Here is a 17,946-nt window from a genome sequence, read left to right on the forward strand (position 1 = left end):
CATAAAAACGTAAAAATTGCTATGCCTCTTCCTATGACTTATTAATTTGGAAAATAAGTCATTCTGATCCCTCCGTTAGAAGTCGATATACATCAATCGTCAGTAGTTGTAGTAGTAATCCCCTGGAAAGTTTGTATTATCTTTTTCTCACTGACGGCTAGAAAAATGAAGCTTCCATTGATTCAAGGTAAGTGGAACCCCAAACGAAATCTCAGGGGCGACCGAGCTGAATCGCGATGGACCCCGGACGTCTGGCAGGGAAATTAAGTAGTCTCGCGCGATTAATTAAGACTTACGCTGGTTTTAACCCGAGCGTTTCCCCTATCAAAAGTTCAACGAAACCTGAGGAAAGAAATCTGTCCCCGGAGGAGTAGGTACGTGGCACCGATTTTCTCCTACCGGAACGAAGCGCGCTTTAAATATTCCCAACGCGGACACTTTCATTTCCGAAGTACTTCCGGTCCGGAGAAATATCATCGTAGGAAATTGTCCGCGCCGTCGAGACGACTAAGAATAAACCGAACCCGTAGCCCAGTTTCGAACGTATTTACAACTTTTCGACTCCGTAAATTTCTCCTCTGACTCCACTCGCGGTTAACGCATAACGAATAGTCGATGGTGAACCGTTGATACCGAATCCTTTCGTATTAAATCTGTATACGTCTTTACCAGCTAATAAAAGTTGAATCCGTGGATTCACGGGCTACGAAACTGTAGTAGATGGCAAATAATTCGTCGATTACATTCCGAGGAACACGCTGATTCCACCCTCGAAGATAGGCAGCGGATTGCCGCAACCCTCGAGAACCGCCCTATTCCCTTTCGCATTGGCAGCCTATTTAAATAAGGGAGACATTTCTGACGAGATATAGATAACATGAAAGGGCGCAAACCCTCGACTCCATTGAGTGATAATCTCCTTTCCCTGAATTTCCCGCTGTCCCTTCGATCATGTCCCATAAAACGTTAATGTTCGTATGCGGCATATCATAAATGATCAATAATGCCTGCGGAGCTTTTCTTCCCTACGACTTATCAGTCGGCTCATCGCGAGAAAAGGAGGATAAGGGCATCTCGAAAGTAACACACGTGCATTCAACTCGGCTGTCTACTAATAATAATTCGCCTGGTTGGTATCGTATGTTACAGCGACAACTCGAGAGCATTACAGGCTTGCTACTTAGACTTTGCGTCGTTGCAGAGACATTACGCCGGAGAGAAAATATAGGAACGGGCCCGGGAATATACATACAGGGACGGGAAGTAACAGTTAGGTACATAGTAAGTTAGTAAATAGAAAATTAGCGAGCTCGGAGACACGGCACTGTTGGTCGCACACCCACGCGAAGCGGGCCAGAAATTCGTTACTACCACTTCGTAGGATGCGACGAGAGGGCACGAGAGAGAGATAGGGGAAATACTGGTTCGGCATCTACGCAATTTCCTTCATTAGCATCGAATTTCCGCAAGATACCCTTTCCCCCGACCTTAACCCATCTCCTACAGGTCCTTCTCCTCGGCTACGCGCTACGAGCCAGCCGACCCCCTTCTACGATTTATCTCTGCTGCGTAAACCAAATCTTTGAGTGAGCCGAGATACACGGTATCCTCATTGTCGCCGTCCCCTGTAATCTCGTTAGTAAACCGAACCTGTTTGGTATGAATTCATTAATGCTGGTCCTTTCGCGTCTCGAGTCTCTCCTAGCCGAGAGGACGCATATTATTGCCGTTCATCTTTTCCCATTCCCCGAATGCAAATACGTTTCGCGAACTGAACAAGAGGCCAAAATAAGCAGAACGAGAGTCAATATTGAACTTCAGGCTCTTATCTCGTCAGAGTCAGGGATGCATTTCGATATTACTCGGGAACTTTTCGCTCTGCAACATTGCCCCGTCTCGAGTTCCTCTTTAAGGGACGACTTCCACGCACCGCCTGCATGAATCGTGCGCGTAATCCAACCGCTTTCGCCACTCCTACCTCCCCCAACCCACCCTGTTCGCGATCAAATTTCATTTGGCTCGATTCTCGGCTCATGGAAATACAATTTCCACGCAAACTCGGCGGCGTAAACTTTCCCAGCTAACTAGGATCCTTCGGGTAAACCCCCGGGATGAAGGGGTAAAGTTGCGTGCATTTTTTTTTTCCTCGTCGTTCGGCCGGAATCACGGCATGGCCCATGGTAAAAGGTCACCTCGGTTAGACCGCGATTTTACGGCTGGCCAGGTAACTAAGCGAATTTTACGACCCCGAGACTTTATACTGGCGACGACGCATGATGCTTTTTTCACCGTCTCGGCTGCCGTCCGGTGCCCGTAAAACCTCACCTTTAATCACTTTGTCTTCTAATAGACCGGCTGACTGTTATCCGTTTAATCCGACTTCGTTCTTCGACTAAAGTTTACCATCGCTCGATCTCCATAGTTGCCTCTTCATTTACTTCCTTCTTCCCACCACTAATTACTGTCAGCTAATATAATATTCATCGATGGCTACTTAAAACGTCAGAATATTTTAAACAGAAATCAATTCCATAATTTTTTAAAGAAATGATTTATATATATCTCTGGAATCTGGAGCCTTAATTTAAATGATATATTGAAATCCGTTCAGTAGAAACTAAGATATAATTTTTCTTCGCGTCCATGAAAATAAAGGGTTTCAGAACAATACTCTGTAATACTTTACGTAAACTGGATGCTAGAAAGGTTTTAAAAAAGTGCGAAACACGTGAAAGTTAGATTTTTAAATGTTTCAAAGAAAGCGTGTCTGTGGCTCCATCTCTTGGTCCAATTCTGAATCAGTGTTCCAAGTTTTAAAGCTTACTGTAAGATGATGCGGTCTGTCTCGTCTGCTACTGTGCGTGCAATCTGTGTCGAACCACGACACGAGATACATTTTTATTTTCGTATCAATAAATCCCATTTATCGTTTTTATTATCGTATTAAGTAATCTTATCAGTCTTCTATATTATAATAATCTGTGTATAATGAATAAATGACGAGAGTATTGAAGTACGGATAGTTACAGTCTGTTATATTATAAAGAAATCATGTTGAAAGGACCAAAAATAATAATTATCGGAGCTGGAGCAGCAGGTATCTCTGCGGCGAGTAGATTGATAGAAAAGGGCTTAGAAAATATCACGATTCTCGAGGGTAAAGATCGTATTGGTGGTAGGATACACACAGTAGAATTTTGTAAGTAGTTTAAGCTTATATTTCTATCATTTATATACATATATAATAATTGTAATGTATAAATATAATAACTTTAATGTATAAATATAATAACTGTTCTTAGCTGACAATGTCGTAGACTTAGGGGCCCAGTGGGTTCACGGTGAACATGGGAACGTTGTTTTTAATCTTGCTTCTCCGCACAAACTTTTGGATTCGTCAGTATGTTATAACCAATTTGATAAACATGTATTTGTCAATGCGAAAGGTGAAGTTTTTCCAAAGGCTGAAGGTATAGAAACACTTAAGATATATTATAATATATCTGAATCTATATCGGACGCTGTGCATGACGCAGAATCGTATGGGGAGTATTTTGAGAATCAGTGAGTATAGATCAGTAGTATTCTCAGTTATCTGTCGTACAGGTTTATTTAGAATATTTTCGTAAAAGAATATTGTCAATGAATGCATCAATATCACTTTCCCTGAACCATGCTTGTAACGTTGGGTGCAAACCTGCTTTTACTATGGTATAAACATCATTATCAGGAACAATGCATCTAGAAGTAATTAGTAAATTTAATTTCGGTGTGTATAGCCAGTTTTTATTAACTTACCTTACACGATCATTAATGCATTGATTTTTCACATATTCATTAGTAAACAAAGAGTAGATGTATTTGATGTATTTCAAATCTAACTTATTTTGATCCTCTATGTACATCTTCGGGTTGTATATCCTTTCTATATATCCTTTAGTTAATATAGGTATGACGAAATGCACCTAAGTGTGCATAGCAATTAATTTGAATCGATGTTTTGACATAGAAAGAATATGATTGTTTTACCTGTTTGAAACAATCGTGTATAAACTCTTCAGCTCTACTATACACATAATTTTCCTGTTCCTGAAGTATGAGAACTCCGATTCTAGGCTGCTTAGACCTGAATATCTTTGTCACATGTTGTGCCGTTTCTAAACCATCATCAGCGAACGTTAACATTACTACGCAGCCACACAATTGTTTAGTCTGTCGATAGAATAAATAATTGTAGTCTCTGATAGTTTTCTCCGAGAGATGTCTGTTCCATGTGTTTACCTTCTGCGAATTATTTTGTGTAACATGATTGGGACCATCTGTGTCTTGTGGTTTTTGTATGAAATTAATTGGCGTTAATATTAGTGGAGCTCTTGGGATGCTTTCTGGTTTTATTACAGCCGATTCTGCTTCAATATTCTGTGTGACTTCCTGAACCAATTCATATATGTTATCCTTTATTTGATTAATTATATCGTAACGATGTATCCTCATTAAGACACTTATGATCTTATCGATAGTTGCATGTCCGTATTGTACATAAGCTAATAAAACGTAGTAAGTCGGATCTTGCAAGCCTTTGAGATGGTGCTCATCTATATACTGCAAGGGAGAGAATTGATGGAAATAACTGTTTAAATCGACGAGTTAAATCATGTATTGCACATGCATACGCGTATTTGTTCCATTGTTAAGCCCATATGTGCAGCAAACTCTTGCCATCCGTTGTATGTTTTTCCTGTTGGCGTAGAACTTAGTAATAAGCATAACTTTCGCAATGCAGCTTTCCCAACATGCTCAAACAGGTAAGAAGCATGAATATTTGCTGTGGTTCTTTGGATGTTCAATGCCACAGTGTCCAAATTCGGTGGGCCATCAACTTCTTTCCTCAACTTCTCCAGTTCAGGGTCAACATTTCTAAAATACAATTATTTATTCAAAAATGATCCTGCAATTGAATCTGTCGTTTCTTACCTGTTTGCAAACATATTGTTTCCTCATTACTTCTTTAAAAGGATTTATATTATTCCTAATTCATATTATAGAAAATTATAGTTGACGGCTCCTTAGGTTAAAGGAAAAATAAAATGCATAACTCCCCTCTACTCTCGTTATTGATGACTCTTACAGCTGACGATGACTCGCATCCGGTCGAACTGCACCGCCAGAACTCGAAACATGATCGTTTGAAGTTCAGCTAAATCGAATGTTTCAGATTTTATCAGATATATAATGAAAATCCATTTACCACTCGCGAGAAGGCCGAACAATTATTGGGTTGGATGCAAAAGTTTGATAATTCTCTTCAAAGCAGCGATTCATGGTTCGATGTCTCCGCGAAAAAAATTACGGATTATTGGGCGTGTGAAGGAGATCTTCTATTAAATTGGAAGGATCGTGGCTATAGAACGCTATTCGATTTATTATCAGTAAGTATCAGTACTTGATTTAGAAAATTATGCATTTTGTAACATATTCTTCGTTTCGGATTCAAGAAGAAAATACCGAGCGCTGAAGGCGAATCGGCTATAATGACGAAGGTAGAACTTAATAAAGACGTTGTCAATATCAATTATATTTTGAATGATGATATAATTGTCAAAGCAAAAGATGGTTCAGAATACACGGCCTCTCACGTTATCTTCACACCGTCCCTCGGAGTATTAAAAGAGAAACACGCCGCTTTGTTCACTCCACTTTTACCTGAAGCGAAGCAGAATGCGATAAAGGCACGGTAAAAATCATACATCGATTCGTAACGCAATATTTCTATTCCTTGGTAGGCATTTAATTGAATATAAAAATTGTAACAGGGTTTAAACATTGGAACTGTAAATAAAGTACTTTTGGAATTCCCGCATAGATGGTGGCAAGAGGATTGCGCCGGTTTCAGTTTAATATGGTCCAAGGAGGACAGAGAAGAGTTTATTAAATCTCATGGACAAGTACAATAATTAGAATCTCAGATATTATGCAACACAACAATAACATTGCTTTTCAAACGTTTTAATTATATGCAATTTAGGAACGCGAATGGCTGTGCGATGTTTTCGCGTTTATCTCCGTAGATTATCAACCCAGAGTATTATGTGCATGGATCTCTGGCAAATTTTCGAAAGAGATAGAATCGCTTTCTGATAACGACGTCTCTGACGGATTGTGTCTACTGTTAGAACTGTTTTTGAGTAAAGCGTATAACATTCCGAAATTTGATCGAATGCTTCGGTAATCATTTTATAATATTCCTTCTTATTATTCATTAACATCCGAATGTTAATCTGTCCATTATTTATAGATCATCGTGGTATACAGATGAGCATTTCCGTGGATCGTACTCTTTCAAGAGTATAACTACTGAAAAACTGAATGCGAAGACTGAAGATTTAGCTGAACCTATTGTAACGATTGATGGAAAACCTGTGAGTTCTCACTAAATGGATAGTCAACCAGGTGCCCGTGTCTTGGATTATTTAACTAATAGTCTTGTTCATTTATTAGATAATTCTCTTCGCCGGAGAAGCGACGCACGAGCATTATTACTCTACTGTACACGGTGCGGTCGAGACGGGCTTCAGGGCAGCTGATAAAATAATAGACTTTCATAGGTAAGCTTCATTAGTTCGAAATGCAATAGTGTAATCATTTTCTGTCACTCGTTCTAGCTGATAAGTCGTTTTTATTCATACGTAGAGATTCTATGGATAATTATTAAAAAGTATTAACTCTGAGGTAAATTCACTTTTGTGATCATTGCATGGCTTCGTACTCTGTGTGATTTGATCGTTTCCATTTAAACTAACTTGCACGATATGTCTACGCTTCCTCCTGTTCCTAATCTCTGTCCTTTATTCCGAGAACGTAAATTCTATTTCTACTGATTAGCATGCTTCTTCTTAGGCGGTTAAAGTCTCAGCTCTAACCAGTGGCACATGTTTCTTCACGGGGATTACGGTAAATCATAGACTTACTTGTCAATCTATTAGAAAAAATATCTCTTGTGCAGATGTTTATTAAATTTAACAGCACATGTGCAACTACACGTACTGCGATCAAAAGATATGCAGTTCAACGTTTAAGGTCGCGTTCAGACGCATGCGATGTACGATAAAAATACGATTGACCCCTGAGGTGCACTCGTACAATAAAACATAGAATTACATGTTTCAATAATAATTACGTTGATCGTTACGTTGTACGCGTCGTAACGCGATAAGCACTTATGAGCCTATCTGCATTGATATTTACACAAACATATACTCGGTTATTGAATTATTTTAAGTTTGAATGTACTAACAATTTGTATATACACATTAAAAATTGATTATAACTCCGAACGAGGCTGAAATTTTAATTAAGGTAAATTCCAATCCATACCACTTAGAACGCAAGGTTGGTTAAAGAGAATGGTAAATGGCTTCGATAAAATGGAAAGATCGGTTAACGGTTCTAATGAATTAACGACGAAAACGAAACTCGTGATAGTAGGTGCAGGTATCGCGGGATTAGCGGCCGCGAAAACATTGGAGGATGCTGAGTTTAAAGACTATCTATTAATCGAAGGTAATCGAACGTCGAAATCAAATTGATAGAAAAATTATTCTGTGATTGACTGTTCGTTTTCTCGAAGCTCAAATAGATATTGGTGGTCGGATTCAATCGTTACCGTGGAAGAAGGTCTGGATAGAGAGCGGCGCGCAATTTGTACATGGAGCTCGAAGTCAGTTAGCGCAATTGTGTTATCAGCATAATTTACTCTCGGATACCCAATGCAAGGACGGTCAAGGAGTTTTTCTTCGCAATGACGGTCGCGAAATAGACGAGGCTTTAGTGGAGGAAATAGACGATTTTATCCGTGACACGTTAGAACAGTACGAGGAATATGAGAACAGGAATATCGAAGCGGGTTGCGAAAATATCGGCGCTCTGTTGAGGAAGTCTTTCGACGAGTATTTGCACGAAAGAAACGATCCGTTGCCGATAAGAAATATAAAAGAAGAGATTTTCGATTGGAACGTTAAATTCATCGCCATAGATAATGCTTGTTATACGTTAGACGTGTTATCTACGAAATATTGGGGACAGTTCAGAGTAAGTAGTTTCGGGCAGGTCAAAATCCGAAATGATTCGGTGTTAAACATATACGTGTCTTGCAGTTCACCGGCGGACCAGAACACCTCGCGTTTAAGACCTGTTACAAAGCTTTGCCCAAACTCATTGCTGATAGCTTGGACGAGAAAAATTTACGATTAAATACATCTGTGGATTCGATCGAGTGGCAGCAGATGAAGAACAATGATCCCTTTCTCGTATTAAAACTTTCCGATAACACTCGAATAATTGCAGATTGTGTGATAATCACTTGTTCTCTTGGATATTTAAAAGAAAATTACAAAAAGATGTTCATTCCGTCGTTGCCGACACGTTATTGCGAGGCAATCGATTGTTTGGGCTTCGGTTTAATAAACAAAATCTTTCTGGATTTCGATGTCCCTTGGTGGAAACCCGGTACGAAAGGATTCCAATTCCTTTGGAAGCAAGAAGAGTTTTCCAATAACAAACTGGCTGCTTGGACCAAAGACCTCACAGGCTTCGACGTCCTACCGAATCACGAAGGTGTGCTTCTCGGTTGGATCAGTGGACGTGGAGCTTATATTATCGAAGCGTTGAGCGAACGACAAATCGCGACCGACTGTGAAAATTTACTTAAGCATTACCTGAAACTTGATAACATACCTCGCGTAGAGAGATGTTTCAGGACACAGTGGAACGCAAATAAATACGTGCGAGGTAGTTATAGTCATATTACAACGAAATGCGACGCGAACGGGATTACGCCAAAGAATTTATCAGAACCGATATGGGGCAAGCGGCTGGGAGAGAGTGGCAGTAAGGTAAGAGATCGATCGATTTATGAAAGTTCAACAATTAATAAAATTATTTTAACTCAGGACGTACCCATGATCATGCTTGCTGGTGAAGCAACGCACGAGACTTACTATTCCACGACGCACGGTGCTTACGATACCGGCGTGAAACAGGCGCAGATTTATCTCCAGTATCACGTTACTAATCACTGAAGAAAAAATACAGTTCCTTGCAGATACATAAATGCGCACATGTAGGATTTCGGAGGAAATGAAAATCTCATTATTTTATATGCTACGATCTAATTTTGATCAAGCTATATATATTTGTCATGATCATTTCGTGTTCATTGTGACACGTACAATGATACACAAATCCATTGAAATAAAATCTTTTGTACAATTTTAAGCTTCATCATTTGTTTTCTTATGAAGATTCATTATCCTCTCAGCTTCCCTCCATCCCGTGCTAATCGCCCCATGTACCGTAGAAAATTTGTGTTCATGAGTGGCCTCACCTCCGAACAATACCACCTGGAAAATACAGATTTATTATCCATTCTTTTATTTTCAACTTTTCCCGTAATAATTTACCGGTTTTCCATTCTTCATAATTGGCTCAGATAATTGCTTCGCGCTGCTGTTCGTGTTCACTGTCTCTAAACTTCGGAAACTGTATGTACCCCGGAAGTGTTGATTTTGATGCCATTTGCTCCTACAAACAAGAGTCGCGTCGTAAAATTGAATTAAAATAATAAAATAGATACTACCTTATCATCGCCTTCGGTTCGGTGACATTAAAATGTTTCGACAGCAAATTGTTTAACATCGTTTTTGTTTGTTGGAAAACTTCCTCATCCGTAAGGTCATCCATTAGCCGCGCACCCTCTCCGGAAACCCATACATACATCAAGTTAGGTTTGTGCTCGACAAAATAAAATCCTAATGCATAGACCATCCACATGGTTTTCGGCTAAAAGAATAATAAAAACGCGTAACACATTCTCGTCCACATTAGAACTTCAGATCCTCACATCTGTATGCAGTGTCTCTAATTCATCCACGCTCCACAAAATACTGTGACCTCCGTTCTTCACTCCCTGCGGATTGAACCAGGGATCATCGAATGCTAGAAAGATTTTACAAGCGTTTCCAAATCCCAATCCCTAAGACAAAAGAAACAATATTATTATCTAGCTTGAGAGTAGCAAAGAGAACGTATACCTTAATGTTTCGGACTTTGTCTTCCGGTAACGGAGGATTAAACATAGTTTCGTATTTCTCTTTGAGCACACCTAGAGAAGGTGTCATAATTACATAATCGGCTGTATACTCTTTTCCATCGCTCGTAGTCACTTTCACGGTACCATCTTCGTTCGAGTAATCGACCTTCGATACCTCCGCGTTAAGTATAGTCTTATTTAACACGGGTAACTCTTCCTCAGGGTTTGGGAATTTTTTCTGTCACGAGATTCAACGAGTAATTATGATCCATGAATATGATGAATAAAAAAACGCTATCGTTTACAGACCATTAGTATATCGAGAATGGTACCGTATCCTCGTTCCTTCCAATTTATGACTTGGTCTCCTTCGGACACCCGGTACTCGTCAGAATTATCCGAAGCGATGTCGGTCCAATTATCGGCAGGGTCATAGCCAGTCTGTACGAGATTGTAATGCCACAGAAATTGATCCTGCATCGTGTCATTCAGTTCCGGTAATTTCTTGAAATGCTCCCTCAACCTAACGCAAATTCATCGTAGATCGTAACGTTTACTGGCGTCGTGCATTACAACGTGGCACTTCAAACATGGATTCAGGACAAAAAAACAATAATGCATTCACTGATCTCTCGAATATCGCGTTTGACTTAAACAGTTCAAAATGAATCTAAATGAATCGAAATGAATACGTTTATTTGAATTCATCCTGAGTATGTGCGTGAAGCGGCAGCGCGAGAACCCGAAACCCGTACTTATGCACGTAACATTTGCCGATGCTTCGTTTGCATTCGTCAGAGGACATGATAGCGTGGTCTTCCATCAGTTCAAGGTAAAATATCGTGAGGTTCTTCATAATCGCGGGATCAATCAGTTCTCCAGTGGACATATAAGTTTTCATATGGTCGAGCGTATCCGGCGACGCATGATCCGTGAGATTCAAAGGACTTGCCAATTCGTACGCCGCGTTGTCCTTTTCTCCGTGGATCCATTGCGCACCCAAATCAACCACGTACTTGTCTGCAAGCAAATGCACGTTTGGTGAACGTCGTTTTCGAAATCGGAGAAATAAAGACTCACCAAACGGGGTTGTATAAACTCGACCGCCTATTCGATCTTCGGCTTCTAAGATTAGGACATTGTTGAAACCGTTCTCGAGTAACTTCGAAGCCGCGGCGATTCCAGACGGTCCGGCACCAACGATTATTATCTTCGGTGATTGAGCATCGTCGGCTCTGGCAGCCGCGACCAAGCAAAGCAGGAAAATCAAGCGATAGAGCATCTTCGATGTTAGAATCAATTCTGATTGATCCATCTAGTTTTACTCAATGGCCCTTATATACTTCGTACCGTTATACACATGGTAATTTTCCTTCGCGAAGTAGTAGTGCAATACGATGGTAGGATCGGGGGCGTGCAATTGATATAATAACATCGGCTAGATAGCAGCCGACGCAGCAGAAGATAATCCGGGATGCTAAATAAATTACATAATTCTAATCCATTAATTAACGCACTTATTATTGCTAATCTAATTATAATAATCTGACATCGCCAGTCGACGGAGAATTCTTTATTCAAATAAAATAATGTAACACGGAGTCTTCGTTCGCGTTAAAGGTAATAATTGTTTCCGAGAAGATAGATAGGCATTGTTCATTGCTATCCTGTATCCAACTGGTTTACCAGTTATGCAAATATTGGCAAATATTATACTATTAGTTTAAAAACGAACGCTGTCCATCCGGGAAATTTTTGTTCGGTAAGGAAACGTCGATTAAAAATTTTATGATTGACCGAAGAAAATCCTGAATTGCACATTACTTCGAACACTATATTATAGATACGGAGAGCGGATTTACGGAGTAAATTACTTTGCGCTAACAACGAATCGCGTTAAACATTATCTGACGCTCGATTAAATAGCAAAAGTGTTCTCGAGTAACTTCGAAGCCGCGGCAATTCCAGACGATCCGGCACCAACGTTTATTATCTTCAACGATTGAGCCGGCTCTGGCAGCCGCGGCCGAGCAAAGCAGGAGGATCGCGTGATAAAGCATCTTCGATGTTAAAATCAATTCTAATTGAACATCCAGTTTACTCTACCTATATATATATACATATATATATAAAATATATATATATACTTTGTACCGTTATTCGCATAGTAATTTCCCTGTACGAAATAATATCGTACATATGCTAGTAGATTGATATAACAACATCGGCTAGATAACAGCCGACGCAGCAGAAGATAATCTGGGATGCTAAATAAATTATATAATTCTGATCCATTGATTAACGCACTTGTTATTGCTAACCTAATTATAATCGTCTGATATCACCGAGTCTTCGGAGCATTCCTTATTTAGATTAAATAAAACTTGTTTAAAATATTATAGAAATAGGAAGAATCGAGATAAAGGCGACGTCTTTGTCCGCGTAAAAGGCAAAAATTATTTCCAGGAAGATGCATTGCTCATCGTTATCCTATGTCCTTCTGGTTTCCCAGTTATGTAAATAGTGGCAAATATTATTGTGTTAGTATGAAAGATGAGCGTCGCAACTATCCGGGAAATTTTTCTCCGATAAGGAAACGCGTTGATTAAGATTTTATAATTCAGTGGAAAGTCACGTGACATCGGAGACGACCGAAGAAGATCCTGAATCGACCAATCGAACGTTACTTCGAACAATACCACACAATACTTTTTGATGATAAATCCATACACTGGATCGCCGGATCCGCAAATTACTTTTAACCTTTTAATGAGATGCATCTCGTCCTATAAGATTCACTAAAGATACGTCAGATTTACATAAAAAAATAGAAATCGAACGTTGCCCAGGCGAGGATAATTTTTATGACCTACGAGCCGCGCATTGCCACTTCCTTTTTTCATACCGCTCTGACCGGTCATCAAGGAGGAATATTCGTCGATACTGGTTATGGAACTGTCGGCGTTTCGATTTAATATTAGTAGATTAATTTTAATTATTTTCCTAATTGTGTCGAAGACTAATTCAGGTTACTCAATATATATTATTTTCTTAAGTTTCTGTGTGTGTATTTAGTTTTTCGCAAACATTCCGAGTGCGTCTGCTCAATCGACAAGCGGGTAATCATAGCTGATTGGAATTTTTTAGGAAGCTGCGAGAAGAAGCAAGTGGTCTTGAACTTGAAACTGAGTGACAATACTGCGAGTAATCCGTTTCTTCAGAATAATAACGCAACGTTTACGAGGGATGGGATTTACCGAAGGAATCCATTCTTAACGACTACTGAAAACTCAGTCGTGTCATTTTTTGACATCAGCAATGAAGAGAACGAGGAGAGACCCGTAAATATTAAACCATCGAGGTCCAGCCTGTTGAAGGACCACCAGAATATTTATTTTCATGTTACTGTTCACAATCCTTTCCTACAAGGTGCTACCAATAAAAATAATCACACTGAAACTGATTCCTCAAGTAACCCACAGGATACCATAATTTTACCAGATGTAAAACCATCAGGAGACTATCCGAATGAAATAAGTCCATATGTAGAGACGAAAGCGAAGTCAGCACTCAGTAAGTATTCTTTAAACGAATAAATCGATATTAATACTCTGATTTTAATAAATTTGTTACATCAGAATGTGAAGAATATGGAAAACAATTATTGGACACAATACAGGTGTTGCCCTTGGTGGGTACAAAACCAGAAGTGATCAAGATAACTGATCAAAAATGTAGCAATACAAATCGTCTTATTGTTGGAGGTGAGATAGCCTCTCCTGGGGAATTTCCTCACATGGTTGCCTTAGGCAGCAAAACTCCAAATGGAACGTTCATCTTTGCATGTGGTGGTACTCTCATTGCACCACAATGGGTACTCACTGCAGCACACTGCACTCATGGGCAAAAGTATTATTCTAATTCTTATCTAACGATACAAATGCTCGTAACATAAAAATTATATGAATACTGTTATTTTCTACCAAACAGTAGCCCTACAGACGTCCGCATTGGATTCAATGACTTGACAGATACTCAGCATGGTATTACGAGAACAATCACCAGGATGTTAAGGCATCCGAATTATAGAGCTCCAGCCATGTACGCTGATATAGCCCTTTTAGAATTAGATGCAGCTGTTACTTTTAATAAAGAAATCAGACCCGCTTGCCTTTATCAGCAGTACGACACTGTCCCTTCGAAGGCATGGGTCAGCGGCTGGGGTGTCACTGAATTTGGTAAGGCAACGATATTATTATGCTACCATTAAGTTGTAAAATCCACTAATTCATGAAATAATTACGTTATTTCTTGAATGAGCTGAAGAGATACTTTAACGATAACAGCTGTAACAAGACTGAAACGTTCTTTTTTTCAATACATTTTCGACGTTCTCAGGTGATGAAACACAAAGTGATCAATTGCGAAAAGCTAGTCTCGACATTGTTGATAATATTTCGTGCGCTCTGAGGCACAACCAATCGATATCAGTGCCATACGGAATTACGCCAAGTATGATCTGCGCCGGGGATCCTCATGGTGGTTGGACTGCAGACACTTGTCAAGGAGACTCGGGAGGTCCTCTCCAAGTGATTCATCCGAAGAATCCATGCCTGTTCCAAGTACTAGGTATCACTAGCTTCGGGAAAGGTTGCGCGTTCATTAACACACCTGGAGTATACACCAGAGTCTCGCATTATCTTAATTGGATAGAAAGTATTGTTTGGCCATGAGTTTATACAAAAATGGAACAATTACTTTGCAAAGATAAAAACGTTTATTTTCCTCTCATTAGTTATTATCGAGTTAAAAGTTTAAAATACATATGATACTGATATTACGATGATAACGATTGTAGTGATAAAAATTTGTTAAATATATTGTTGTATATATATACATCTGATAATCTTGTCGATTTAAAAAATCTGGTGTCCCTTTTTTTCAATGTTGATGTCAAAGTTGCCTGAAGGATTGTGCACGGTGCACGTAATACTATACATGTAATCGCAGTAGTAGCTTGACTAGATCTCGAAATTTGTAAGAACAACTTTATCGTGATTGGAGAAGAACGTGTCTAACTTGTGCCGTTATTACTAGGCGTAAAAATTATACTCAAGATATTTTTGTGTCGTGGATGGTTTTCCACGTAAGGCCATCCCCGTATGGTCCGTGATTAGATGGGAAAAGTATGTACCACCAGCTCCTGTACAAACGACGATACAACCGTGAACCGTGTTCAAAAATATGTTCCGACGGCTTAAGCATTTTGAATTACCTGCCGATCGTGCCTAGAAACAGTCTCCAATTTTGTCTTGGTCCGAAATTGTAGGGATTCTGATACACTTTGCCAAGTGCCTTATACTTCTCCGTCTCAGTGCTATTTATGCGTGCTTCTATACTCGTCTCCCCCCTGGTAATAAGACCAGCGTGCCACCAGGTCAGAGCTCCTAATGCCGCGAAAGCGGCCACGCAAATTAACGCGGCGGTACCTATCAGACAGCGTTTCCATTCTTTGGTATTCGTGTCTGCGGCTTGTCTAGCTATTTCAGCTAATTCCTCGTCACTTAAATGATCCAACGACTCGGTCTGAAACAGACATGAAATGAAGAAACGTATCCTGTTAGAGACACGCTATAATAATTACCACAGGAATTATTTCGGAATTGTTAATCCGTACTGGATGACCATCCAGCTCTGGTTCCTGTGCTGGGAAGAATTCTTGATATGCTATCTCCACGCCGAACAACATTATGAACAGAACACCCAGTACTGTGAAAGCCATGTATTGGAAAAAGTATCTATGATTGTAATGACCGACACAGTTATTTAACCATGCTAATTTTATCGTTCAGGAAATGCATAGAAATTCACACAACAGTAAGATGGAACGTGTATTAGAAAGGATACGACAGTGATGATCCATCTTAAGGATGCATCTATTGCACACAGAGCAATGATGGGTTCTGGGTGGTTTCGGTTTGATACATTTCTTACAAATACTCACAGCCTCTGGTATAAGACCACCTACCGGTGGATAACCAGCTGGAACATTTACACCCATGTAATAATGAAAGCATACGTTAACTAGTAACCAGTTCCCGATTATCAATAGGATTATTGTCATCACTGGGCTCTTCTCCCACCAGTACGGTAGACCAATGTAATATGCTATGTACACCATGCTTGCAGTCAAGAGGCTTACCATTACTACGAACACCTGTAAACTGTCAACCTTAGTAAATACATTGTGAACGATGCGCCGGTCTCCTTTGTAAAAATCACAGAACACTATGGATGGAGAAAGTATAAGAAACGAAATTAAGGAAATGAGCAGAGGGATACTCACAGGTCCTAAGCAAGCGGTAAAATTTTCTACAAACCAGAACAACGGTTCTAAAAGTATATCACAAACGTAACTCCAATTTAAAAAATCATTGTAAAATAATGATTTTATGATGACTTGCAAGCGCCACCATTTCTGTTTTAAATTAAGCCTAAAAGCATATTGCAAAGTGTATTCATTTGAACGGATAATTATTTTTATTTGTTTCCTGTGCAACTTACTTAAGAATGCTAGGCGCTTTGGTCAGCGACCACTTGATCCGCACCATGTTTATTCCTAATACAAATTGTAATTCGGGATTATTTAAAACTCCATTGGGGATAACTGAGAGATGTTTCACTTATTAAATGAAGCATATACTGATAACAATTATTCTAATCGAGCTTTAACACCTAAGGTGGACGATGGCATATGACATCGTGAGGCGCCACCTACATGGATATATATTTTCGAATATATATGACAACACCGAGACACCGAGGGTGTGCGGTGGCAGCTTCCCTGGCTTATATTTTTATTAATTATTGAATACTTGATATTTAAAATCCTATGCCACGTTTTACAATCGAATATTAAAGCTGTAGGAGGGGTACCAATTAAATTCCAAATATATTTCATGAGCTTTATTTCATGTACATCTTATAATTATAATTAAAAGAGAAATGATTAGTACCGACCTTATTTTAAAAGACAATTCTGATATTCCTAGCGTGTAGAATGGAAATTGCATACAATTTAACTTTATCAAATACGAACTGCTTCCCTTTAGTAGCCTCAACTTATCCTAAGTGGTAAACTTTTTAACGTAACGGCGGAATAAAAGGAAATATGTAAATCTAGGAATCGGTAAAAAAATCGATTCCTAAATTAGAATTCGTTTGATAAGCACTTGGATCCACTGATCTCTATAGAAGATTGGTCAGTGATCCTTAATCGAATGACCAATTCCGAGGTTGAAGGGAAATTAAAATCTGGAATCATCGCATACATCTAAAAAAAAAAATATAATCGATACGACAATGAATGTTTTTATTGAAAACCGTCCCGGTTGATAGAAGAAGTCAAGACGAGAAGAATCGCTTTTGATTCATCCCGATGTCTCAATAAAATATAGGATTTCAAAGTTTAGGCGTAGCGTTCAGCACAGTGACCTAGTTACGCGCAGCTGAGTGTCTAGACCGGTTGGTGGAAGTTGGGGTAGGTCCGGAAGTCGTGCGAAAAGGACGGCGATAGCGGCGCTGAAAAATTCTCTTCACACGATGATATCTCTGGAACCGGAAGTCGGATCGGGGTGAATCAAACGGCATTTTAAAGAAGAGGCTTTCCCGCTTCGTACGTCGGGAGTTTTATCCATCTTATTTATTGCAAAATTATGGACCGTTAAACTGTTACGTTCTCTTCTCCTTCCTGATGGAGCTACTATGGGGAGTGGATAGGATTGTGAATATCGGTATCGGTCTGTTCCATAGAGATCAGTGCTTGGATTATATATTGCTAGCATATATATATATATATA

At 39.4% G+C, this 17,946-nt stretch overlaps 5 protein-coding genes across 11 annotated transcripts; 2 read left to right on the plus strand and 3 right to left on the minus strand.

Moving 5' to 3' along the window:
• The first annotated feature begins 2,836 nt into the window (after positions 1-2,836).
• On the plus strand, positions 2,837-9,279 carry LOC108630773 (uncharacterized). Of its 2 annotated transcripts, none has more exons than XM_026818414.1 (12): positions 2,837-3,199; positions 3,303-3,564; positions 5,216-5,429; positions 5,499-5,729; positions 5,814-5,945; positions 6,026-6,225; positions 6,296-6,419; positions 6,499-6,605; positions 7,382-7,560; positions 7,628-8,088; positions 8,154-8,891; positions 8,949-9,279. In XM_026818414.1, exons 1-12 carry the CDS (start codon positions 3,052-3,054, stop codon positions 9,075-9,077), a joined length of 2,925 nt encoding a protein of 974 aa, XP_026674215.1. In that variant the 5' UTR covers positions 2,837-3,051; the 3' UTR covers positions 9,078-9,279. The 2 variants fall into 2 exon arrangements, with proteins under 2 accessions (XP_026674215.1, XP_017889752.1); XM_018034263.2 differs by having other exon boundaries at positions 2,838-3,199; positions 5,496-5,729.
• LOC108630775 (uncharacterized) lies at positions 3,585-5,090 on the minus strand. Its single transcript, XM_018034266.2, has 6 exons — positions 4,975-5,090; positions 4,674-4,917; positions 4,282-4,602; positions 4,030-4,212; positions 3,799-3,965; positions 3,585-3,741 (listed from the first exon to the last, which is right to left on the minus strand). Exons 1-6 carry the CDS (start codon positions 4,986-4,988, stop codon positions 3,609-3,611), a joined length of 1,062 nt encoding a protein of 353 aa, XP_017889755.1. The 5' UTR covers positions 4,989-5,090; the 3' UTR covers positions 3,585-3,608.
• LOC108630774 (spermine oxidase) lies at positions 9,148-11,417 on the minus strand. Its single transcript, XM_018034265.1, has 8 exons — positions 11,168-11,417; positions 10,843-11,107; positions 10,397-10,610; positions 10,089-10,325; positions 9,899-10,030; positions 9,635-9,837; positions 9,459-9,579; positions 9,148-9,398 (listed from the first exon to the last, which is right to left on the minus strand). The coding sequence occupies exons 1-8, from the start codon at positions 11,400-11,402 to the stop codon at positions 9,270-9,272; spliced, it is 1,536 nt and encodes a 511-aa protein (XP_017889754.1). The 5' UTR covers positions 11,403-11,417; the 3' UTR covers positions 9,148-9,269.
• Positions 11,418-12,668: 1,251 nt separating this feature from the next.
• LOC108630817 (serine protease snake) lies at positions 12,669-14,985 on the plus strand. The gene is made up of 5 exons (XM_018034330.2): positions 12,669-13,115; positions 13,235-13,660; positions 13,726-13,996; positions 14,078-14,325; positions 14,486-14,985. Exons 1-5 carry the CDS (start codon positions 13,037-13,039, stop codon positions 14,818-14,820), a joined length of 1,359 nt encoding a protein of 452 aa, XP_017889819.1. The 5' UTR covers positions 12,669-13,036; the 3' UTR covers positions 14,821-14,985.
• On the minus strand, positions 14,842-17,940 carry LOC108630818 (palmitoyltransferase ZDHHC16A). Of its 6 annotated transcripts, XM_018034332.2 has the most exons (6): positions 16,652-17,940; positions 16,434-16,581; positions 15,995-16,304; positions 15,732-15,922; positions 15,363-15,673; positions 14,842-15,290 (listed from the first exon to the last, which is right to left on the minus strand). In XM_018034332.2, exons 1-6 carry the CDS (start codon positions 16,696-16,698, stop codon positions 15,200-15,202), a joined length of 1,098 nt encoding a protein of 365 aa, XP_017889821.1. In that variant the 5' UTR covers positions 16,699-17,940; the 3' UTR covers positions 14,842-15,199. The 6 variants fall into 6 exon arrangements, with proteins under 6 accessions (XP_017889821.1, XP_017889825.1, XP_017889823.1 ...); XM_018034336.2 differs by lacking the exon at positions 16,434-16,581; XM_018034334.2 differs by lacking the exon at positions 16,434-16,581 and having other exon boundaries at positions 15,995-16,311.
• Between the last annotated feature and the right edge of the window lie 6 nt (positions 17,941-17,946).

The sequence above is a fragment of the Ceratina calcarata genome, unplaced genomic scaffold, assembly GCF_001652005.2.
Source record: "Ceratina calcarata isolate Rehan_Ccalc_2016 unplaced genomic scaffold, ASM165200v1 scaffold78.2, whole genome shotgun sequence".
NCBI lineage: Eukaryota > Metazoa > Arthropoda > Insecta > Hymenoptera > Apidae > Ceratina > Ceratina calcarata.